The 25225-nt window shown below is 40.2% G+C and overlaps 2 protein-coding genes across 2 annotated transcripts in view; both read right to left on the bottom strand.

Moving 5' to 3' along the window:
* Positions 1 to 799: 799 nt before the first annotated feature.
* The window catches only part of kcnj4 (potassium inwardly rectifying channel subfamily J member 4), a 35544-nt gene continuing 11118 nt past the window's right edge, over positions 800 to 25225 (bottom strand). The window contains exons 2-3 of the mRNA XM_008120313.3: positions 5375 to 5559; positions 800 to 2993 (exon numbers count right to left, since the gene is read on the bottom strand). Of these exons, the coding sequence (XP_008118520.1) occupies positions 1658 to 2993; positions 5375 to 5412 (1374 nt within the window). The 5' untranslated portion in view covers positions 5413 to 5559 and the 3' untranslated portion in view covers positions 800 to 1657. The remainder of the gene's footprint in view (positions 2994 to 5374; positions 5560 to 25225) is intronic.
* LOC100560148 (endosome associated trafficking regulator 1) lies at positions 13326 to 14784 on the bottom strand. The gene has a single exon (XM_003227159.3). It carries the CDS (start codon positions 14593 to 14595, stop codon positions 13471 to 13473), a length of 1125 nt encoding a protein of 374 aa, XP_003227207.2. The 5' UTR covers positions 14596 to 14784; the 3' UTR covers positions 13326 to 13470.

The following is a 25225-nucleotide window of genomic DNA, read 5'->3' as shown; positions in this document are numbered from 1 at the left end:
TTCTACACTGTCTTTATATCCCAGGACCTGATCCTAGATTATCTGCTTTGAATTGGATTATATGAGTCTCCACTGCCATATAATCTGGGATAAGCAGATAATCTGGGATCATATCTTGGGATATAAGGACAGTGTAGAAGGGGCCTTAGTGTTTACTAGAGAGGTGTTCTCTTAGGTTTAAAAAATGTAGGTTTTTTAAATTTTGCATTTTTTTCACTATTACAGAGGTACTATGCAATTAATGCCCATGAAAGTTGAGGGTCTACTGTACTGCAAAACAATTGTGAATTCTCACCAGTGTAATTATTATTATGGCTTCCTCCAAAATACAGTAAGAATAATAACTTTCCAATGATGCAATAAACTAGCAGTTTCAGATCTGTCATAGAACCTTTCCCCAGATTCCTGAACAATATGGGGTTTAGGTCTGTGGTATACAGGTAATCCCCAAGTTATGAACAAGATAGGTTCTGTAGATTTGTTCTTAAGCTGAATTTGTTAGTAAGTCGGAACAGGTGCATTTTAACGTGTAACTCCAGTCAACCATTTTTAAAGCCTTGGATAGCATAGGGAAGAGTTAACACCTTTGTGGTGTTTGTTTTGTTGTCTGTGCAGAAGATTTCACCACACTTTCTGTCCCTGTGATAATTGGATTATGAAAAAAATGACTTGTGGAAACAAAGATTGGAGATAAAACTCCAGTTGAGACACCTTTTCCCCATGAAGACTCTTCCAGCAGGAGTAGATTTCCCTGAGTCATTTGTAAATGGGATGTTTGTAACTCATGGACTATCTGTACTTATTTAAATATGGTATATTTATCATTAAATATGGTATACTTATCATCAAACAATAATAATCATGGCACATTGTATTGACGTTAGATCCCCTGCTCCTTGTCTCCAGGCTTTCCTTTAGATCATTATATTTTATTTAAAAATAAATAGCTCTAATATCAATATCAAATATGGGACAAATTAAATGGTGAGAGCTTGGGGAGCATACAGATATTATTCCTTAGGAGAAATAATGTACAGATTGTTCACATATTGGCCCCACTGTAGCTCTTTCCTCTTGCAAACATTTTTAATTGGTTTCAATTGCATCACAGTGGGAAGGGACCAGAATTTCATAGGATAAAAGAAAAAATGGGTGTTAACATAGTTGAGAGTCATGTATACCAAAAACCTGAATGAGACACAGAGATGGTGTTCATGTGCAAGAACAGTGGAAGATAAAGTTATTCACTGCAAATAATAAAAACACATGGAAATTATATTTCCCCACCCTGCACTTGAACAAACAGATTCTCCACCAAGCCATTGACTTTTTTGCAGCAATAATATCAGTCACCTTAGCAATAATTGGTCCTTTCGATAGCATGCAATATGTCCCATTACCACCGTTGATTGACACAGCTATTATAGTCTTCCAGTTCTAGGTCACGGATAAGCAGGAGTGGGAAAATGAGGATCTTCTGAGTTCAGGGTCTTTATAAACCAATGTCTAATTTCATGGAAAGAAACCCAACACATCCAGCACCAAAGGAGCTGTCTTGTCTATGTCTGGCCAGTTTTTCAACAGTTGGTAAAAGACTGATGTTTTGGAGAAGGAAACCTAGGAGAAAATGTTTGGGGTGGAAAGTCAGGCAGGGATATTAAATGGCTGATTCCCTATGGTATGAGAGTGTGTCCAGGGGAATGGAGACCTGCAACCGATCAAGATCCATGTGGCTCCCAAACTCCATCATAGGTATAACTCCCTCGTCCTCCTTAGTTCCTCCACCCAAATCTGCCCTTACATGCAAATTGTCGTCGTCCTCTTCATCTTGGCTGACAAGAGCCAACTCATTCTCATAGCAGAAGGCACTGGGCGGTGGTGGAGGGGAAGGCAGGATGGTAATCTTACTTTCCTGCAATTCCCGAGCAGAGCAGCAAGGGGTTCCAGCCACTTCGTAGGTCTTGTGGAAGCGTGAGTAGTCCACCCTATAGCGCTTCTTATCCTCAAAGACAACAGGTTCAAAACGGTGTCCCCAAAGGATCTCACTGGCCAGGTAGGAACTGCGGGCCTGAGTGGTCATCGCTGTCGCTTCCACCATGCCCTCAAGGATGACAACGATCTCAAAGTCCTCCCTCTCCAGATCTTCTTTACCCATTGCATAGAGTGGACTTTCTTCATCAATCTCATGAATAATAATAATTGGAGACACTAAGAAGATGCGATCTAGGCCTATGTCATAGCCCACGTTCAGATCCCGCTGGTCCAGTGGAACATATTCACCTTCTGCTGTCATGTAGGGCTTGATAAGCTGAGCCCGAACATGAGCTTCCACAATATGGCTCCTCCTCAAATTTCCCACCCGCCACATGAGGCAGAGTTTGCCATCCCGTAGAGAGATAACGGCGTGATGGCTGAAAAGGAGAGTCTGGGCTCTTTTCTTAGGGCGGGCCATCTTAGCCATGATGGTGCCAATCATGAAAGAGTCAATCACACAACCCACAATAGATTGGACCACTACCACCATGATGGCTAGCGGGCACTCCTCGGTCACATACCGGAAACCATAGCCAATGGTGGTCTGTGTTTCAACTGAAAAGAGGAAAGCTCCTGAGAAGCCACTGACATGCTTGATGCAGAGTTTTGTTGTGGAAGGATCATTTCCTGCACTAGGGGCATCTAAGTCACCATGAAAGAAAGCAATGATCCAGAAGAGGAGGCCAAAAAACAGCCAGGAAACCAAGAAGGTTGCTGAAAAGATCATGAACATGTAGCGCCAACGGGTGTCCACACACGTCGTGAAGATATCAGCCATGTAACGCTGAGACTTGTTGCTTAAGTTGGCAAAGTAGACATTGCACTGCCCATTCTTTTTAACAAAGCGGTTGCGGCGCTTCCGTCGTGTCACATGGCTTTTTCCATTCTGGCTGTGACCATTAATTTTGCCAAGAGAGGATACTTTGTGCCTATCCTCTTCAGTGGAGACAATACTGTACCTTATGAGTGGGAGAGAAAGACATGATAGTTAAACATGGAGGAAAGGTATCAGTGTCTCCTTTAAAAAAAACCTGTTTCCCCAAAGGCTGGGCTTGGAAGTAACTAGTAGCAAACAATGTTAGTCATAATGAATTCCTTTGTGCAATAACTAAGATACAAACAAAACATAACTATCATTCCTTTTCCACTGGTAAGTGTGATTTTAATGTTATTTTTATAGTTCCAGAGTATGTTTTAGCCAGCAACTGCAGCATTTTAAAAAAATTGTTGTGTCAGGAGTGACTTGAAAAATTGCAAGTCGCTTCTGGTGTGAGATGTTGCCCAGAGGATGCGCAGATGTTTGATGTTTTACTATCCTTGTCGGAGATTTTTCTCATGTCCCCGCATGGCGAGCGGGAGCTGACAGAGGGAACTCACCCACTCTCCCCGGATTCAAACTGCCGACCTGTTGGTTAACAGTCCTGCTGGCACAAGGGTTTAATCCATTGCACCACCGGGGGCTCCTTAAAAAAGTAATTAAAAAGTAATTAAAAAGCCTCAATTTACCCTTAAAAATCACAACTATAATATTAACTAATTATCTTTGAAAGGTCTTAAAATTGTAGCGGTAACAAATTGCATTTTAACGTTAACTTTTCAAGCTTTCCAGTCCATTGCATCACTTTTCCTGCCACAGAATCACTGGATCTATGTTGGACCTTTTTGTACATTGTGTGCATTTTGCTTTAAAAAAAAAAAAAGAATGGCAGAGAGCATGGTGAATCCAGGGTCACCAAGACAATGTACAACACTGACATTTCTTTATTCAACAAGGCTTTAGTAAGGACAATCACGGAGTTTAAAAATATATGCAATTAAAATAATGTTCTATCCTTTAATATTCTATTTTTTGCATTTTTCAGATTATGTGTTTGGCATGGGGACAATTAGAATATATATAAAGAAGTAAAAATATTTATGTAGAAATAAGAATGAAACAAGATGTAAATATTCTGAAAGTATTAGATCTTCAGAAAACTCAATGGTTAATCACATTTGACAGGTAACTTGAAGGCACATACACACAGTGAGGAATGATTCATGTTGTCCAAATCTAAATTAAATACTCCGCCTTTAAATCTATTGAAAGTAATGTGATGGAAATTTCAATCTAGCACAGAGCTCAGGAATCTGTATACCTCTAAATGTTCTGCACACCACTGTTGATTTAATTGTGTACTTGTGACAATGTTTATACATTTCCTGAGTTCAAGACAAATCTGTTGCTACAGCAACAAGCATGTTTCCCAGCATCTTATAGCTAAAGCCAAACATGTAATTTAGGGATCAAGAAACAAAGGGTTGGGAGATACCCTCAAATAAACTCCTATCTCCAAGAGCTTCGAAATACATGTCACCCTCTCTGTCTCCAATTTGCCCTAACAAGAAGAGAGTTGCTCCAGCTGCAGATTCACCATGGAAAGTTTTGTATGTAGGAAATACTAAACATAAATGTTTTAATGCAGAGCTTTCCAAACTGTGTGTCATGACACATTAATGTGTTGGCTACAGTGTGAACATAATGGGAAATGACAAAAATCTAGAAACTGTATGTTATTATCTTTCAAAAATGTATTTTGAAATATATAAATGAAAGGTTTTCATGAGATTTATTGTATCTCCATATCCCCAAGTCGCTTCAGGTGTGAGAGAATTGCCCGTCTGCAAGGATGTTGCCCAGGGGAGGCTGATCTCATGTCCCCACATGGGGAACTGGAGCTAACAGAGGGAGCTCACCCGCTCTCCCCAGATTTGAACCTCTGAGCTGTCGGTCAGCAGTTCTGCCAACACAATGGTTTAACCTATTGTGCTACTGGGTATGTATGTATTCATGTATGTATGTGTCTATATCTTATAAGAGGTAGGTATAACCTCTGAAACTGACTTACTGTGTCCCGAAATAATACATGTCGAAAAAGTGTGTCACCAACATATATGTTTGGAAAGCTCATTTTCACTGGATAATGGTGAGAAAGAGTGAAATCATGTACTCTATTTGAGCCCCTGATGGTGCAGCGGGAAACCGTGGAGCTGCTGAACTTGCTGACCAAAAGGTCTGTGGTTCGAATCCGGGCAGCAGGGTGAGCTTCCGCTGTTAGCCCCAGCTTCTGCCAACCTAGCAATTTGAAGATAAAGGCACTCCATGCAGTCATGCCGGCCACATCCCCTTGGAGGTTTAGAAATGGAGATGAGTACCAACCCCCAGAGTTGGACACGACTAGACTTCATGTCAGGGGAAAACCTTTACCATTACCTATTTGAAGTCCAAGGGGGTTCAATTCCAGTCCCTGAAGTCAGAATCGAGACAGAAAACTAGGAAAGCTAGGTGGGGTTCTTTTACCTGTTTATCCGGATGCTGCCCATGACTCGTTTTAACATGAAGGACTACTTGCTAGAGAGCCAAGTGGTTTCCACCTGTGTGTGAGAGTGGATGTCACACACAGCAGTACACAAAGGACAACGAGGTAAAGGTGACTCAGGGCTGGTGGACTGTCGCCATACTTCCCTCTAAAGTAAAGCAGATACCTGTATTAGAAATAAAGAGGAAAAAAATCACAGTTCTTTCACAATCTGAGCCAAGTAGGGGCCTTAATACCCTAAAGGTACCATATCCCATATGATCTTGGAAAGCAACACAGAATTGGGCTTGGTTGGTACTTGGATGGAAGACTGCCGACAAATACCAGATGCTGTAGGCTGTATTTCAGAGGAAAGATGGCAAAATACTTGAGTATTCCTTGCTTAAGAAAACTTTATGAAGTTCATGGGATCACCATCAGTGACAAGTAACTTGAAAACATGCACACACATTTATTCACCTCCATTTTTCTTCCACTGCAGAACATATAACCCAACAGGAACCTGCTTGGATTTTAAGATCCTCATAGGAGTGCTTTTTCTCACCACCACATGCACATTTAATGCGGACACATGATAGCGATTTCTCAGCGGTTGTTCCCAGGCTGTGGAATTCCCTGCCATAGGTCATGGGATTGTCCCCTCTCTGCTCTCTTTCCAGTAGCCAACAAAGACTTTTCTGTTTACCTTGGTTTTTTAGCCTTAACTGCCTGTTTCAGAAGATCTTTTAATGGAGTGTGTTGTATTTGCACTTGGATCACTGTGACTATATTGTAACTACAGTAGAGTCTCACTTATCCAACATAAACGGGTTGGCAGAACGTTGGATAAGCGAATATGTTGGATAATAAGGAGAGATTAAGGAGAAGCCTATTAAACATCAAATTAGGTTATGATTTTACAAATTAAGCACCAAAACATCATGTTATACAACAAATTTGACAGAAAAAGTAATTCAATAGGCAGTAATACTACGTAGTAATTACTGTATTTACGAATTTAGTACCAAAATATCACGATGTATTGAAAACATTGACAACAAAAATGCATTGGATAATCCAGAACGTTGGATAAGCGAATGTTGGATAAGTGAGACTCTACTGTATTTGTAAGGTTGTTTCAAATTAACTTTTTAGAGTAATGCATGTTTAATATTTTTAAACGTTCATACAATATTTTAATTGTATTTTGTTTTAACTCAAACTGTAAGCAGCCTTGTGACATAAATTAATCAAATAATAAATAATTAAATTCATGCAGGCAAGCATGGTGTTCTCAACCTGATGGCTCCATTAGGTTGGATTTGGTAGCCCTGAGAATTAACCAGGAGTGTTAATTCTGGTTAACTCTCTGTGACTGTTGCCATGTGCCTTCAACTTGTAGGTTTTTCTGGCAAGATTTGTTCAAAGGAGGATTGCCTTTGCCTCCCTCTGTGTGGCTTGCTTGAGGTCACTCAGTGGGTTTCCAAGGCTGAGTGAGGATTCAAACCCTGATTTTCAAAATGATAGCATCAAACTGGTACATCACAGCTTTTCCTACTTTCTCAGCTACTTTCAATATGTCAAATTTTCTATTCTTTCCTCCCATTTTCCACCTTTTCCACCCATTTACTTCTACTGCTGCAAACTGAGTGCAATCTGAAAAAGTAGTTTGCACCCAGTTAATTCAATTGAAAGGAGAGGAGGAACAGACTCTTGCCCTTTCCAGTTTTTCCTTCTTTCTGTTTTCAGGCTTCCTTCAACTCAGTATCTGGATTTTTCTTTTAAAAACAGTAGATGTGTGTTCATTTAAACAAGTAACTGAAACAGACAGCTCCAAAACCTGACTCTATCATAGCAGTCTGTCTCAACATGGCCTTTGGTAGGGCTGGATCTGTCATTGCTCACCACCTTGCTGTCCAGAACTCCAGAAATGGCTGTTTTGGGAAGGCTTTAAAGGCACCATATATATCAACATATAAGTCTAAAAAAGCAACCCAAAAAACCTGGATCGACTTATTCACATATCAGTGTGAGTATTGTACTTTAACTTTTACCTTTATGAAACAAAGGTATCATTCCCTTCCTTGAGTAGAGTCGCAAAATGCACTCCGTCCTGGGAGGACATAAAATAAGTACTGAGCCCCTTTATTGCCTCATCTGTGGCACCGCTTTGGGACTTTTTGAATTCCTGGGTGGAGAAATGGTGGTGGCAGCCAGGGACAGCTGATGTCTCTTGGGTACCAATGATGCTCTTCCAAAATCTAGCCTCGCGCTTACACGAGGTAGATTTATACATGAGTATATACCAGGCACGGACAAACTTTGGCCCTCCAGGTGTTTTGGACTTCAACTCCCACAAATTCGTAATTGTGGGAGTTGAAGTCCAAAACACCTGGAAGGCCGAAGTTTGCCCATGCCTGGTATATACAGTAGGAATTTTGGAACACTTTTGGTGCTGTGACATAAATGAGAATTGGAATAATTACAGTGTTGAAAGTCAGACATACAGTATAGTATTGTAATTATCAAACTGGAGATCAATCAACTATTTTTGGAGGATCTTGCTGATTTGCTTCAAATGCTATGCACAGCATTATTAAAACCATTGTAGTCTTCTACAGCTTTAACATGTTAATATATATTTTGGATATTAAAATTATTGTCATTGTTCTAGAATGTTTAACCTGTGAGTATTGATTTTACCTGTATGGTGATTTTACCTGACTTTTTTTTTATATAGAGATAGAAATATTTCAAATATTTGATATAGAGTGATATCAGAGAGCAAGCAGGAGATCCCATTGGCCTTCAAGACAACATGGCTGGCATGCCCATAGGTAAGAGTTTTGTGTGATCATTGGGATTTTTGAACTTTGAAAAGAAGGAATGCTGCATCCCTTTCTTACCCATCCCGCCCGCAAAAAACTCTTTTACCTTGCTTTCCCTTTTCTTCATAACTTCATCTTCTCGCCATTCCTCTTTTCCTTGCTTAATGATTTCCACATTGGTTCGGGGTTTTTTAAAACAAAGTTTCCTGGGATGGATCATGAGCTCCTATGTGGTGTTTGGCACAGAAAAAATAATTTGGAGACAAAGAGGCCAATCCCTCTTCCAAGATGTCCTTGATACTTCTTGGTTTAACATCTTTCAATCTTGGAATTAACCAAATGGTCATTTGTCATTATCCTCTGCTCATTATAAGCAAAAAAAGTCCCAATGCCACCTATATTTATTGATACACATGTTGACAAAATTAATAGTCAAGTACATATGGATGTATAATTTCTTAACTAGATGTATATCTTACTATTTTAAATCTCTTTTTGAATAGATTTGACTATATTCGGCTATATCCTAAATTCGCTCCATTAGCTGCCAATTAGTTTCCGGGCAAAGTACATGGTGAGGGTCTTTTCATCTGCCGCTGCAAGGCTCTGGAGCGACTTGCCTGTAGCGCTTTGACAACTAAATCAGCTATTGGAAGTTAAGACACAATTGTAGACATGTCTCTTCTGGTAGGCCTACCCATACAGTCTTTAAACATAAACATGAATGTTAATGCTTGTCCTTTGTTTAATCTCTGTTTAATCTGTTTTAATCTGTATTTCATAGATATATGTTTTGGTATAACTTTTATGGAGGTACATTTTAGTGTGTGTATTTGTAGTGTTTATGTATATTAATTGTTTTGTAACCCATGAGGAGAGACGGGTAAGAAATAAAAATATTATTATTATTATTTGATACACAACAAGATTAGTACACAGCAAACAAGATCACTATGCTGGCTTTAGCATTGGATCACATGTCGGACACTTCCCATTGTCTAGGACAATAATAATAATAATAATAATAATAATAATAATAATAATAATAATAATACTTTATTTGTACCCCGTCCTATCTTCTCGAGGGGACTCAGAGCAGTTTCCAACAAAAGTAACAAAATCATAAACATTCAATGCCAAAAACAAACAATGATAACTCAAATCCAAACGGTAGATAAAACAATCTCAAAATAAACTTATAAAACTAAATAAAAAGTAATACATAATTAAACTTAAAGAAACATAATATAACCTGTCACATAGCAATTTCCACAGGCTGAAGTAGGTGTCTAATATCTAGGTGAGGATATATATCTATATATATAAAAGAGTGATGGCATCACGGCAATTCACAAAACAACAAAAGTACAGGCCCCCCAACCTCAAAATTTGACAACACAACCCATCATCCACGCCTCAAGGTTGATACAACAAAAAGAAAAGAAAAATAAAGTCCTAATTAGAGGGAGAGCAATAATTTTTTTTATCCAATTGCTGCCAGTTTAGAGGGCTAATCTCTGCCCACTTGGTTGCCTAGCAACCAAGGGACAGCCAGGTTTCAGTTAGGGGACAGGCAGATTTAGGCCTCACTTAGACTTCTTCCACAGATTATCTAATTTGCACTGGATTATATGGCAGTGTAGACTCAAGGCCCTACCACACAGCTATATAACCCATTTATAATCTTATATTATCTGCTTTGCACTGGATTATCTTGACTCTGCACTACCATATAATCCACTTCAGTGTGCATTTTATACAGCTGTGAAGAAGGGGCCTCAGATAATCCAGTTCTGAGCAGATAATATAAGATTAGAAATATACAGTAGAGTCTCACTTATCCAACGTAAACAGGCCGGCAGGATAAGTGAATATGTTGGATAATAAGAAGGGATTCAGGAAAAGCCAATTAAACATCAAATTAGGTAATCGTTATACAAATTAAGCACCAAAACATATTATACAACAAATTTGACAGAAAAAGTAGTTCCATGCGCAGTAATGCTATGTAGTATTTACAGTAGAGTCTCACTTATCCAACACTCGCTTATCCAACGTTCTGGATTATCCAACGCATTTTTGTAGTCAATGCTTTCAATATATCGTGATATTTTGGTGCTAAATTCATAAATACAGTAATTACTATATAGCATTACTGTGTACTGAACTACTTTTTCTGACAAATTTGTTGTCTAACATGATGTTTTGGTGCTTAATTTGTAAAATCATAACTTAATTTGATGTTTAATAGGGTTATCTTTAATTCCTCATTATCCAACATATCCGCTTATCCAACGTTCTGCCGGCCCGTTTATGTTGGATAAGTGAGACTCTACTGTACTGTATTTACAAATTTACCACTAAAATATCACAATGAATTTAAAACACTGACTACAAAAACATTGATTATGAAAAGGCAGACTGCGTTGGATAATCCAGAACATTGTATAAGCGAATGTTGGATAAGTGAGATTCTTCATTAATATGAAATAATTACTGGGATAGAATAATGCAGAACAATATAATCTCTAAAACCAGGACAGTAAATAAACAGGGGAATTCCACACAGGAAACAATCAGGGCCAGCTAACACCTCCCAACAAAGTATTCCCATCATCAAAGTCTGGCAAATCCTGTTTTCTCAGGGCCACAGACAGTAGAAGCACATAAAATATCGCAAACAACATCACTCTGAAAACAAGGGTATTCCAGACAGGAAACAATCAGGGCCAGCTAACACCTCCCAACAAAGTATTCCCATCATCAAAGTCTGGAAAATCCTCTGTTTTCTCAGGGCCACAGACAGTAGAAGCACATAAAATATTGCAAACAACACCACTCTGAAAACAAGGGAATTCCAGACAGGAAACAATCAGGGCCAGCTAACACCTCCCAACAAAAAATTCACTCAGGGAGGAAACAGCCAGGCTTTAAAGCTGCAAGGCCATTACATCCTAATCATTTTTCCTAATTGCAGCATTCATACTTGCCTCCAACAAACAAAAAAAAACCAATCAGAAATATTGTATATTCACAACCTTTAGGAAATAATATCCCCTGATGGCGCAGCGTGTTAAAGCGCTGAGCTGCTGAACTTCTGGACTGAAAGGCCACAGGTTTGAATTGGGGGAGCGGAGAGAGCCCCCACTGTTAGCTCCAGCTTCTGCCAACCCAGAAGTTCGAAAACATGCAAATGTGAGTGCATCAATAGGTACTGCTCCGGCGGGAAGGTAACGCCGCTCCATGTAGTCATCCCACATGACCTTGGAGGAGTCTACGGACAACGCCGGCTCTTCGGCTTAGAAATGGAGATGAGCACCAACCTCCAGAGTCAGACACGACTGGACTTAATGTCTGGGGAAAACCTTTACCCTTGACCTTAACTACCACCAATTCCTCAATACTTTATTTCCCATACCACCAGACTTCGCCACAGCAACGCGTGGCCGGGCACAGCTAGTATATATATATGATATATAGGCGGATAATGCGTGCAAATCCAAGTAGGGTGGCCTTTTGCAGCTGACAGGTGGTAATTTTGTCAGTACCCATTGTTTTGAAGTGCTGGCCAAGGTCTTCAGGTACTGTACCCAGTGTTGAATTATTATTATTATTATTATTATTACAGTATTATTACAGTATTATTACAGTATTATTATATTTGCAATAGATACTGCACTGAACTTCTGCTAAAGTTACTTTGTGGAAGAAAGGGGTTTTTTTTTTGAAGAAAAATATACTTTTCACCCATTAGTTTTTTTTAATATATATATACCCACAATTCCTCCAATGAGCTTACTTGTCCTCAGTTTTAAACCTAACCCACAATTCTAGGAGAGAGGTGACACTGAAAGAGAGGGAAGGAGTGGCCCAATCATAACCAATAAATCTCATGATCCAATGGAGTCTTGGAGCTAGATCTCCAAGTTTAGTTAAACTGCTTAAGTACATTTTTATTTTATGCTGTATTCCAAGTGCATGCATAAAAAAAACCCTGAATAAGGATATTTCAATATTAGCAGTTTTATTTTCAGTCCCATTCCTAATTATACCGAATATTGAACGGCACGTGCTGTTTTTGCACACTGAGTTGATATTTTCATTAAATTTCCCTGTCTGCAACCAAGACCACTTACTGGATTAATCAATGTCAGTTAAGTTCCGAGTCAGGCCCTGTTAGTTAACATGTGATCTTGCTTTCTTTCCCCCCTAAATATCAATCCCTCTATACACAGAATTGAATCTAGAAAGAAGGGGGGAAACCCAACAAAACAAAGCATATCACAGAAGACTAGGAACAAGAATTTAGTGCAGCTTTTTCCAGCATGGTGCCCCCTAGAAGCTCCCATAACTCACTGTTATAATGTTCAAAACAATTAGACAAAGCATGGAGTCCCATGTGAAAGCATCTTTAGGTTACACCAGGATCAGCTATTTTGCTGCCCGAAATTAAGAAGAGATGGCAGCTGTTTCCCAATACACATACAGAGGTTGACTGGACTGGTAGTTGAAATGAATGCTGTTAACAGAGTAGTAGTCTCTTTACACCTGAGGCAACAGGCTAGTTTTAGGGGTGTGTTTCCAGAACTAGTTGTATAATATCGACCCAATTTCTGTCCTTCAATTTTCAACAACAGGGAGTTCACAAGGAACAACCGAGGCTACGACTGTTACCCACCAACATCTGTCACTCTGTCTTATGATAGGTTTGGCCTTTGGTCCTCCAGGTGTTTTGGAGTTCTGCTCCCAGGATTCCTGAGTATTGGACAAGATGGTTGGGCATCTGGGCATTGGAGTCCCAAACACCTTATGCCATAGCCTCAGTTTGAATTGTTTGCTGTACATTACTGCTCTGAAATGCCATTAAGAGACTAAAAAATCTGGAAAAAGTAATTTTTGGATTATAACTTCCAAAACCATTGACTGGGAAATTCTGGGAATTGAGGTACAAAGTTAACTTTCCCACCCTCTGAGGTATAAAGGGGGAAAAATCAAGCACCCAAGGCCCAATCACCCAATGAATGTCAAACATCATGCCCAGCTCTATGAAGAACTACAGGACACAAACACTGTGCTGCCCTCTTACAATGTAGCTTTGAAATAGAGCACCCAAGGCATTAGTATATCAAATTAATATTCCATTATGTAATAAAAGTACTTCTGGGGGAAAGAGAGTGAGGTTGCTTATTTGAAACCATGCATTATGAGAGCAAATGGTGTAAGTCTCAACAGCACTATAGGAGCATTACACTCGTAGGCAGGAGAGTCCTTTAAGTTAGTTTCTTTTCTCCATCTTCATTCTCTAGTTCTGACATTCTGCCTACAGATTTGAGGAGATCAGCAACGAGGCTCAGCGTTTCAGCTCCAAAAACCAGCTGGTTGATGGTGGCATGGGCATGGTTGGTGACCCGGAGGAGGTTCTGCAAAGCAACATCAACATGCTGTTTTACTGCTCCCATGTTGGTAGACTGGCCAGCTCTCAGGCTTTCATTCTCCACTTTGTAGCAAGTCAGCTCAGCCTGGAGTAGTGCCATCTCTTGCTTCATCTTCTCCATGTCACTTTCTGCCTTCAGAGCTCTTTGGGTCATGCATTGGAGGCTTTGTTCTGCGTGTTGTACCAATGCTTCCAAATCCTGAGCCTCTTTCTCCTCTTTATTCATAGTAGCTTGGAGCGTCCTCTCAAGATTTCTCACCATGTGGGTCTGGCTCTCGGAGTAGTTCTGGATCCTCTTGATCTTTCTCCTTAACATGGAATTTTCCTCCTTCAGCTCTTGGTAGCTCAGCTGTGGAGACACATACTCTACTTCCTCTATAGGTTCTTCACAGGCAGCCATCTTGGTATGAGAAGGACACCCAATACATGGTTCATTATCAGTGAATGGCCATGAAGAGAAAGCCTCCATCCCTGAAAGGCCACCAGAGTTGTAATTATATGGGTCACATGGGATCACGTTGGCGAATCTGGACATATGGACTTTGTCGTACCTTTCTCTCCAATTATCCTCATCCTCAACATCTAACAAATGATCAGCAACAGTCTCCTGCTTGTACAAAGGCTCTTGAAACTCTAAGCTCAAGCCCAGTGGTTCTGGAGACAGAGAAACATCTTCAAGACCAAGACTCTGCCTGGCCATTTTTCTCCTGTTACTTCTGTTTTTAGCTTCGTGTTGTCTCACTGCACCACGGTTCTTATTTTTGGGCCCTTTCAAAGGAAATGCAGGTGGATTGTTTGGGTATTTCACTGGGTTGTCTCCACAGCTGATGTGGCTCTTGTCTGCTGGAGGAGGTGATAAGTGGTGATGGTGGTGGTGGTAGCAGGGCTGGATTTCTTCTTCTTCTTCCTTCTCTTTCAGGCCTCGGGAATGTGAGCAGCCTGTGAGAAGTGGCCGTGGCATTTTGTGGGCACAACTGCCTCCTAAAGAAGTTGCATTCTTCCAGTCTTAGTACCAGGCCAGGTCCCACCTCTCCTCAAGCAGTTTAGCCAGCCCGTGTTGAGTATAGTGCCAGTGCTGTTGGCCTCAGCACCGTTCAATGGCCCGCTGAAGCATCTGAATCTATAGCTTCATGCACATGTCTCTTTAACAGTGGAGGAAGCAGAGGTTACCTTGATCTATGATGTCACCAACTGACCATACTTCATTTTGTGACTTCACAGGCTTGAGAGAGGCAAATAGCTAGAACAGTTTTACAGCATTTTAGCCATGTCTACTTATGAACGGTAAGATGGGTTCACATCTGACACTATATCTGATATTATAATCTTATCCTATTTTTTGATGTAACATTGGATAGGCTCCCATATCATGCCCTGTCTTCAGTGCCAGTGACTACCTGAAATGCTGTTTCATCTATAGTTGAAATGAGACTTAACAGGTAAGCTGAAGCTTGTTGCTTTGTTAAATGAAATTAAAAGGTGGTGGAGAGAAAGAAAGAAGGTATGATTACACAGTCCAACAAAAATTATTGATGTCTTGGTTTTTAGGCCTGTTCCTGGGATTATTTGGGGCGCTGATTCAAAAAATTGCATTGGATAGACCACATCTGCTCTAGTTTCTTAGATATGATTATCATGATTTTCTATGAGATAGCAGATGAAGACTGGTATGTGCCATATGTCCTATATCTCACACACCAGGCTTGATAGGGTGCCATTTTTTGAATCAGCAGGTCAAATATACCCAGAAACAGGTTTAATATTTGAGGCACTAAAATATGTGTTGACCAGTGTTATACTAGAGCAGTGGTTCTCAACCTGTGGGTGTCCAGGTGTTTTGGCCTACAACTCCCAGAAATTCCAGCCAGTTTATCAGTTATTAGGATTTCTGGGAGTTGAAGGCCAAAACATCTGGGGACCCACAGCTTGAGAATCACTGTACTAGAGATTGATATAAATCCTGTGCTAGTTTAACAACTATTGTTCCCTTCTCCTCCTCCTATAATGACTTACACATCTAGGGCCTTGCCCTGAGTCTTTTGTGGGTCATATCCAGGTGGGAGAGGAGAGTATGCAAAGGATTGTATATAAATCTTCAGCTCAGCTAGTAGAGCATCAGCTTGCTACAGTTTAAGAATTAACTGATTCATTGCTATAATAATAATAATAATAATAATAATAATAATAATAATAATAATAATAATAATGATAATAATGATGACAGCTTCTGAATCCAGACTGACAAAGTTCTGGAACACAACACACCAGACATCACAGTTGTGGAAAAGAAAAAGGTTTGGATCATTGATGTCGCTATCCCAGGTGACAATCGCATTGACAAAAAACAACAAGAAAAACTCAGCCGCTATTAGGACCTCAAGATTGAACTTCAAAGACTCTGGCATAAAACCAGTACAGTTGGTCCGGGTGGTGATGGGCACACTGGGTGCCGTGCCAAAAGATCTCAGCTGGCATTTGGAAATAATAGACATTGACAAAATTACGATCTGTCAACTGCAAAAGGCCACCCTACTGGGATCTGTGCGAACCATCCGAAAATACATCACACAGTCCTAGACACTTGGGAAGTGTTCGACTTGTGATTTTGTAATATGAAATCCAGCATGTCTATCTTGCTTGCTGTGTCATACAATAATAATAATAATAATAATAATAATAATAATAATAATAATAATAATAAACAACTTTATTCTTATATCCCACCACCATCTCCCCGAAGGGACTCGGAGCGGCTCACATGGGGACGAGCCCAACAAAACATAGGTTAAAAACACAGTGCATGAATTAAAACAATATAAACAATAAATATACAACAGCATAAAACACATAAAACAGCCATTACTGACCGCAATCTTTGCTAGAACAAAAATTCTCTTAAAGGTGGGAGCTCTGTGGTCACTGTGGCTGGGTCTACACTGCCATGTAATCCAGTTCATATAATTCCAGTCAATTTTAAATTGTGAATTTTAATCTGGATTTTAACTTGTATTTTAGCTTTGTGCATCTTGTTGTATGTCTTTTAATAGTGTTTTATCTTTTGTTTTAATGATGCTGTATCCCACCTCAATCCACAAGGAGAGGTAGGTAATAAATTCATTATTATTATTATTATTATTATTTTCTTGACACAAAGACATAGTATGATACAGCAAACGAGATATATATGCTGGATTTTGTATTACGAAATCACAAGTCGAACAATTCCCAAGTGTTTAGGACTGTGTGATGTATTTTCGGATGATGCATGCAGATCCCAGTAAGGTGGCCTTTTGCAGTTGACAGATCGTAATTTTGTCAATGTCTATTGTTTCCAAATGCTGGCTGAGATCTTTTGGCATGGCACCCAGTGTGCCCATCATCACTGGGACCACCTGTACTGGTTTATGCCAGAGCCTTTGCAGTTCGATCTTGAGGTCCTGATAACGGCTGATCTTTTCCTGTTGTGTTTTATTAATCCGATTGTCACTTGGTATGGCAACATCAATAATCCAAACTTTTTTCTTTTCCAAAAATCATGAGGTCTGGTGCGTTGTGTTCCAAAACTTTGTCAGTCTGGATTCCGAAGTCCCACAGTATTTTTGCGTGATCATTTTCCATTACCTTTGCAGGTTTGTGACTATTCTTTACTGCTGGGAGGTGGTACTTGTGGCATAAGTTCCAAAGAATCATTTGGGCCACATAGTTGTGCCTCTGTTTATAGTCTGTCTGTGTGATTTTCTTACAGCAGCTGAGGATATGATCAATAGTTTCATCAGCTTCCTTGCATAGTCTGCATTTTGGGTCACTGGCTGATTTTTCGATCTTGGCCTTAATTGCATTTGCTCTGATTCTTGCTCCTGGGATGCAAGAATCAGGCCTTCTGTCTCCTTCTTCAGTGTCCCATTTGTGAGCCATAGCCAGGTCTTCTCCTTATCAACCTTTCCTTCAATTTTGTCAAGGAACTGTCCATGCAATGCTTTGTTGTGCCAGCATTATTATTATTATTATTATTATTATTATTATTATTATTATTATTATTATTATTATGCAGTTAATCTGCATTCTGAAACTGCATTATATGGCAGGGTAGATCCAACCTTAGTTAGCTTCAACTTTTACTCCCAGTCACTGTGGTAAGAGATCTCACCCTCTGCTCTGATCTACTTTTTGCCTAAAAACACATAGGCTAGATTGAATGTTCCTTATCATATCTCCTTAAGAAAATGAAAAGGAATAATTTTATTTTATCTTGTTCTCGAAACAGGTCTTTTAGCTATGATTTCTGGTAAACTGTGAGCAGTTGACAAGCTATGAGCAACTCAAGGTGGGTATTTAACACTTAATGACCAAGAGATTGACCCTGAGGCTCCTTCCACACAGCTGAATAAAATTCCACATTTTCTGCTTTGAACTGGAATATATGGCAGTGTGGACTCAGATAAAAGCAGTTCAAAGCAGATATTGTGGGATTTTCTGCCTTGATGTTCTGGGTTATATGGCTGTATGGAAGGGTACTGAGTCTTTAGTTTTGGTACAGCTTAGAATGATCTTGAACTAGTGACCCTATTTCCTATCCCAGTCCTTGGAACTATTATTTATTGCAGAGGCTAAAATTATGTTAGATGTCTCTACAGCTCACCCAATGTATGGTCTTGGTATAAAATAAGAATTAAAGATTCCATTGTATAATAATGGGTTTTAGTGAGCTGGAGAAGCTCTGTTTTGACAATGGTTGACATCTTTTAATGGTCTGTATTGTTCTCTGAGTTCTGCCCTTTGTGCTATAATAGAAATGCTATAACTGAAATATTATGTGCCCAGAGCCAACAACAAGAAGTTATGGCTACAAACAGTGCCAGACCCTGAGAACGTTCTATTAAACAACAAGCTCTGCATACTTTCTGGGTTGGTCATATAGACGTCAGGTGAGGATTACCATAAGGGCATTAGATATAGTTCATGCACAGTTTTGTTGCTGTCTGAGTAACTCTGAAGTTCTATGAAAAATTATGTCTGAAATAAATTTTATCTTGTCTTGACCAGTGCTGTGTGTGGGTTGGACTGAAAACAGTGCTGGGACTTAATAGCTCCGTTGGCAAAAAATATTGTTATTTGTTTGCCTTCCTGTTCAGTTTCAGAGCTCATTCCAGCTTCACATTTCACTTGGAAAATATATCAGGGCTGATATTTCAGTCTTACCAAACAATGGGAAAGATTTTTTTTTTGCTTCGTCACCACAGTTCCAAACCTGCAACCGCACCATTGCTTTGTATTCACATTTGTATTGAACTAGAACACCTACCTGCCTTGATTCTCCTGCCTGGAGAATCTGATAACTATTTAAAAGAACAGATCAATAGTTCCTTTTGTTAAGCAAAACATGTCTGCCAGTTTCTCAATCAAAATTGCCTCCTTTATTATCAGATTATCCTGCTTTCATACATTTTCCCCACAAATGCATTTAAATTTCCATCTCTGTCTCTGTGTGTCTCTTGGGAGCTGGATACTAGCCTGAATAACCTCATGAACGCCTTATTAACATATGTGATGCACAGCTTGTGATCCACACAAATTAACACACAACCCATCAGCTATGGATGGTGAACTCACCATCTGCTGGATAAACTTCTTGATTTTGTTATCTGCTTGGGAATTGAAAAGTAAAGAAAGATGGTCAAGTTAGCATTTGGGAGAGATCACAAGTTGTACATTCTTGCCACAGTCACACATGTGCCCTGTTTGTTCACAGCATGAAAACAGGAGAGTAAATGAAACAAACATTAACTTCCCAAACTGAAACTCAAAACTTGTTTTCCTTTGCCCTTCTGATCCCTTTCCCTTTTGTTTGCATCTTTAAAAGTGTAGATCTACAGGCAAAGAATGCCTTGCCTTTAGGGATCCTTATGGAAGCCATTCTGCGAGGGTGAAAAACAGAGTAAACATACTATATATCAGGTATGGGCAAACTTTGGCCTTCCAGGTGTTTTGGATTTCAACTCCCACCATTCCTAACAGCCTCAGTTATAGATAGGTAGGAAGCTGGGCTAGTCAAGAGTATGTTGTTCTCTTCAGACAGAGCAATCACTTCATCCCAGCCACTGTGTTATTTAGGGAGACAGGCCAGTGTAATGTTTTTGTTCTTCCCATTTTTTTTATCATATCAGAAGCAACTTGAGAACATAGTGCAAGTTCTGGTGTGAGAGAATTGGCCATCTACAGAGACAATGCCTAGCGTACGCCAGGATGTGTTTCTGAGAGGCTTCTCTCATGTTCCCGTATGCTAGAGCTGACAGACAGAAGCTCACCCCATCTCACGGATTCAAACCAGCAACCTTCAGGTCAGCAGTTCAGCCAGCACAAAGGTTTAATCCATTGCACCACTGCGGCTCCTTCTCTTCCCATTAAGCTAGGGTAATTGCATTCTTTCCCTCTTCGTCATATGTCTAGATCTGACCACCATCCCATAGACTTCCACTGTCCAATATGTGATTCCTGATTGGCTGGGATCATAATACTGAAGTCTTTAGAACATTTTTTTAAAGCTAAAAATATAGCACACCTCCAACTCTTTCTTCTAGGGCACCAAATGGTAACTTCCACATGCTTCAACTACTCTTAGTTTTGAAATCATACCTATTTCTGTATGTCTTCTTTGTAGACTTGTATTTAGTAGTGTGTGTCGTATATATTCAAAGTTTATGCGTGTTGTATATATTTGAAGTTTATACCAGCCATAATACAAAACACTTTGAAATGCTTGGATCTAAGTGGTTGATTGATATATGCAAATAATTATGTAGGAGCTTGCTCTTTGTATGTTTTGCTTGAGATGCTATGATTTAACACATAATTCGAATATAACTGCATCGTAAGTTTGTATAATATTATGACATAAGGAAACACTTCTTCATAACATGCATAGTCAAATTATGGAATCCACTGACACAAGATGTAGCAACGGGCACCATATTTTAAAGGCAATTAGACAAAGTGAGTGGAGCCCAAAGCTATCAGTGACTATCAATGCTGATGTATAAAGCTCAGTATCAGAGGAAGGGGTGTATTTACTACACTATTTCAAGCAGCAAAATGTTTTGGGCTAACCCTGATGAGCAGAGTAAAGCTAGATGTTAACTGTAGCATGAAAAACAATAGCTAGCCATGTCAATGCTTTGTGTTAATGTTCAACAGAAATGCCAAACTAGCTAATAGACTTACAGAAAATATAAAATATAGGTCTTAACTCAGCATCTTTATTTGCTCAACCAATAAGTTACATATAAAGGATATGCAACAAAATGTGTTTCTAAATATAATATTACAAACAGACAAACTATATGCCAGAAATCTCCATCTGTCCTGCCAGCGACTGCCAAGTGACTGATTTCTTTAGGGCACCTTGTTCCCTGTCGCTTAAATAGCAATTCTATAAAATTGCCTCTAATTGGCTAAATTTTGGGTTAAGAGGGGAATGTGTTGTTGGTCCCCTCCTTTACTAGTCTTGAAAACAAGGGCAAGGGGGTGGGAACCCATCACCAAAACAAACAGTTGGAAGTGAAGCCATCTTCAGAGCATGACTCAGAGCTATTCTTAGCTCCATAAAGCCAGCTGCAGTATTAGAGACAGAAGGGTTCTGCCTGTATTATTATTTCAATTACCATCTGAATTAAATGTTTGAGCCGTGATCAGCCCACATAGTGGAGAAAAGGAGGGAGAAAATGCAGAACCACGAGGGATGCACACCAAGACCTAGAATATGACACAACCAACATGAGACATTGAGTGGAAAAAAGGTTAGAACCCCCTCCCATAAAAGAACCTCACAAAATAACTTTTCCAACCTCAGGCATTTCCAGCTAACAATGATTTTTGAATAGGTCCCGCCCATGGTGACTAACTAGTCCAATGTGCTGCTAGGTACAGCTCTGAACATTTTTCTGCTTGATGCAGAATAGCAAGTGGTGCTCAACACTTTCCCAATTAATGTTGCATAATCCCCAAAGGAAGCCAAGGTATGCTGAAACATGATGTTGAAAATCCTACTAATCTTCTTTGTAAGGTTGTTATAATTGCAAATACATACAAGCTGCTAACAAAGTATATAACAATTTGTTGCCTTTTAATGACATTCCACATTTTTGCATAAGATAGCTACATCACTCTGCCTAATGGAAGGGCCTGGAAGCCATGTCATTCATGTTACTTTTGTCTTTTACAGGGCCATTTTTGGTTTGGATCAAAGGCCTCCATCACTGATATTTATCATAAGGAACTGCCAAGATACACATTAAAGTGTACAAGTAGAGTTTTATTTGAGGCATAGCAAGATCATAGATGGTGAGCCTCCCAGATCATTTTGGTGCATCCTGTAATGTAATCATGGATAGTATGGATAAGGGTTTGGTTGTGTCCTTCAGCCACACACAGAAGTACCAACTACTCAGCCTGTTGACCAAACTCAAGAGGAATCTGAGCAGCAGACTGAAGAAGAGTTAACCGGGTTTTCTTTTGTGGAACATAGGAAAGAGAAAGCCCAACTAAGGCATTCAGCCAGGATTGCAGAGAAGAGGCTGGCAAGAGGCATCAGCTGTGAAAGAAGCATTTAAGGGTTTGCAGTGTGTTGTCTAATTACTGGCTGCAACTTTCATAACCAAGCCTGGACCTTGTGTTCTTAAGACTTGTGGACAATTTTGGAAATTTGGACTGCCCTTTGACTTTGGCCTTGAATTAGTGGACACAATTTCATTGTTTGGAATTCCAATAATTGGAGTGTCCTAAGACTGTTGTTTGGCTTCCCTTCGGCTTGTTCCCTTGAATTCTGTTGCTGCCGTGAACGAATTGGCTTGATCTTGGACTATATGACTAGTCTGTTGGAGATTCAAGGTCAAGGTTCGTGATAACCATCATCTTCCTCCTATCCCAGGGCACCAAAATAAAAACACTGGATAATGCAAACAGATAGTTTTGGTATTCTTAACTCAATCGAGTTATGCAAAGGTTTCAAAAGGACACAAAATACACAAAGGACATAATGATTGTGCAGAAGATGGGATTTCAACAGGTGTTGATTGTGATTTGGTTGTGTGATAAACGTTTGCTGAAATTCTTTTTTTCTACACAGTTTTCAGCATTCTCTCAAGTTTTCAATCTTATGGCCCTACTTATACATTTGTTGCAAGGGTAAGGTTGGTGAAGCAGGAGATACTCGTGTAGCTTTTCCTAAATCCATTGCAGGAAAGAAAAGACTGTAAAGTAATTTTTTTTAAAAGTTAATGCATTCCCTTGATTTCTCCAAAGCTGTGTGGCAGTAGTTCTCAACCTGTGGGATTCCCAGATGTTTTTGCCTTCAACTCCCTGAAATCCTAACCGCTGGTAAACTGGCTGGGATTTCTGGGAATTGTAGGCCAAAACATTTGGGGACCTACAGGTTGAGAACCACTGCTGTGTGGATTTATATCAAGGATTGCTTGGATGTATCTGTGTCAGCTTTGCAGGCTATACCTCAGAGTAGGTTTAACATAGTGATGTTAGTGTTGTAGAGAATCTTCATTCTAATTTTGATGACATTGTATTATTGTGTAACTATCAGAAAAGAAAAGTGTGGTTGCTTCGCAACTCCAGGGATTCTTGGTAGATGCTGATTTTCTGGATTTGGCACAATCTGGCTTCAGGCTGGGACTTGGAACTGAAACAGCCTTGGTCGTCTTAGTAGATGATCTACGCCGGGAACTGGACAAGGGGAGTGTGTCCGTGTTAGGTCTGCTGGACCTCTCAGTGGCCTTCGATAGCGTTGACCACGGTATCCTCACAGGAATGGGGCTCGGAGGTACTGTTTTCCAGTGACTCCAGTCCTTCCTGGAAGATCGGTCCCAGAAGGTGTTGCTGGGGGGATACCTGCTCGGCCCCACAACCATTGTCTTGTGGGGTCCCGCAGGGCTCAGTACTGCCTCCCATGTTGTTTAACACCTACATGAAGCCATTGGGAGAGATCATCAGGAGTTTTGGAGTATGGTGTCATTTGTATGCAGATGATGTCCAACTCTCACTCCTTTCCACCTGTCACTAAGACTGTGCAGGTCCTGAACCGGTGCTTGGCAGCTGTGTTGGACTGGATGAGGGCGAACAAACTGAAATTGAATCCAGACAAGACAGAGGTTCTCCTGGTCAGTCGTAAGGCCGAACAGGGAATAGGGTTACAGCTTGTGCTGGATGGGGTTACACTCCCCCTGAAGGCTCAGGTTCGCAGCCTGGGACTGATCCTAGATTCATCGTTGAGCCTGGAACCTCAGGTCTCGGCGGTGACTAGGGGAGCTTTTGACCAAATAAAACTTGTGCGCCAGTGGCGCCCGTACCTTGGGAAGCCTGACTTGGCCATGATGGTCCACATTCTTGTTAGAGAGACTGCTGCAACGCGATCTACATGGGGGTGTCTTTGAAGACTGCTCAGAAGCTTCAGCGGGTCCAACAGGTGGCAGCCAGGCACACAACTCCCCTGTTACATCAGCTCCACTGGCTGCCACTCTGCTACTGAGCACAATTCAAAGTGCTGGCTTTAGCCTATAAAGCCCTAAACGGATCCGGACCAGTTTACCTGTCCGAACATATCTCCCTCTACGAGCCACTTTGGAAGTTAAGATCATCTGGGGAGGCCGTGCTCTCAGTCCCGCCTGCTTCGCTAGCGCAGCTGGCGGGGACAAGAGACAGGGCCTTCTCGGTGGTGGCCTCTCGGCTGTGGAACTCCCTCCCCAGCAACGTTAGATCAGCCCCCCTCCCTTCTAGCCTTCAGAAGGAAAGTAAAAACTTGGCTCTGGGATTAAGGATAATTGACGACGGAGCAGCCTTGGACTATGAATCTTGGATGATGCAATTTTAATATTGAATGTAATGTTTTAAATGTTTAATATGTATTAATTTTAAATTTAATTGATTTATGTCTCTATTTGTATGTATTTTAAGGCATCTAATGGTTGCTGTATGTAAGCCGCCTTGAGTCTCCTTCGGGGTAGAAATAAGGTAAATAAATAAAATAAATAAAAGACCCAGATACTTTGCTAAAATGAGGTCAGCATCACAATGCATGACATAACCAAACTAAACTGCTCAATCGTTATCAGGCCCGGTTTGCTATTGACAGGGACGGCTAAATAGAGAATGCTTCTGTCATTGATTTTTGTTGGTGTGCAATGCATCTGGATGTGCACATGGACATCTCAACAGTGTGGACACGAGGGCCCAAACACAAACAGAAAATGAGAGGTAACCACTGAAAATGGCAGAGTTAGCACTGTGTGGAGAAAGCGGATAATGAGAACAAGGGATATGGCAGACCTACATTTAACCCTCTTTATACTCGGAATGACCTCCTCAATAAGGTTGGAAATACCATCAATAGAGTGTGGCTTATGTGACTAAGTGCATTTATTGGTAAATAATGTTTTGGAAGAGCACAGTAGAGCTGTCACTTCATGTTTATAACATAATATAACATATATCTGTAATAAGTGCAGTGTACATTTAGTGTACATTTTTAGGCACATAGGGTCGGATCTTTAGCTGGTCTAAAATCATACTGGTCTATATTTGCTGACGGT

The sequence above is a fragment of the Anolis carolinensis genome, chromosome 5 (genome assembly GCF_035594765.1).
Source record: "Anolis carolinensis isolate JA03-04 chromosome 5, rAnoCar3.1.pri, whole genome shotgun sequence".
Lineage (NCBI taxonomy): Eukaryota > Metazoa > Chordata > Lepidosauria > Squamata > Dactyloidae > Anolis > Anolis carolinensis.
The sequence above is the reverse complement of the archived record's forward strand: the minus strand, read 5'-3'. Positions and strand labels throughout refer to the sequence as shown.

Bases quoted from the DNA above. Each gene is read 5' to 3' on its own strand.
- LOC100560148 (XM_003227159.3), bottom strand. From the start codon at position 14,595: ATGCCACGGCCACTTCTCACAGGCTGCTCACATTCCCGAGGCCTGAAA.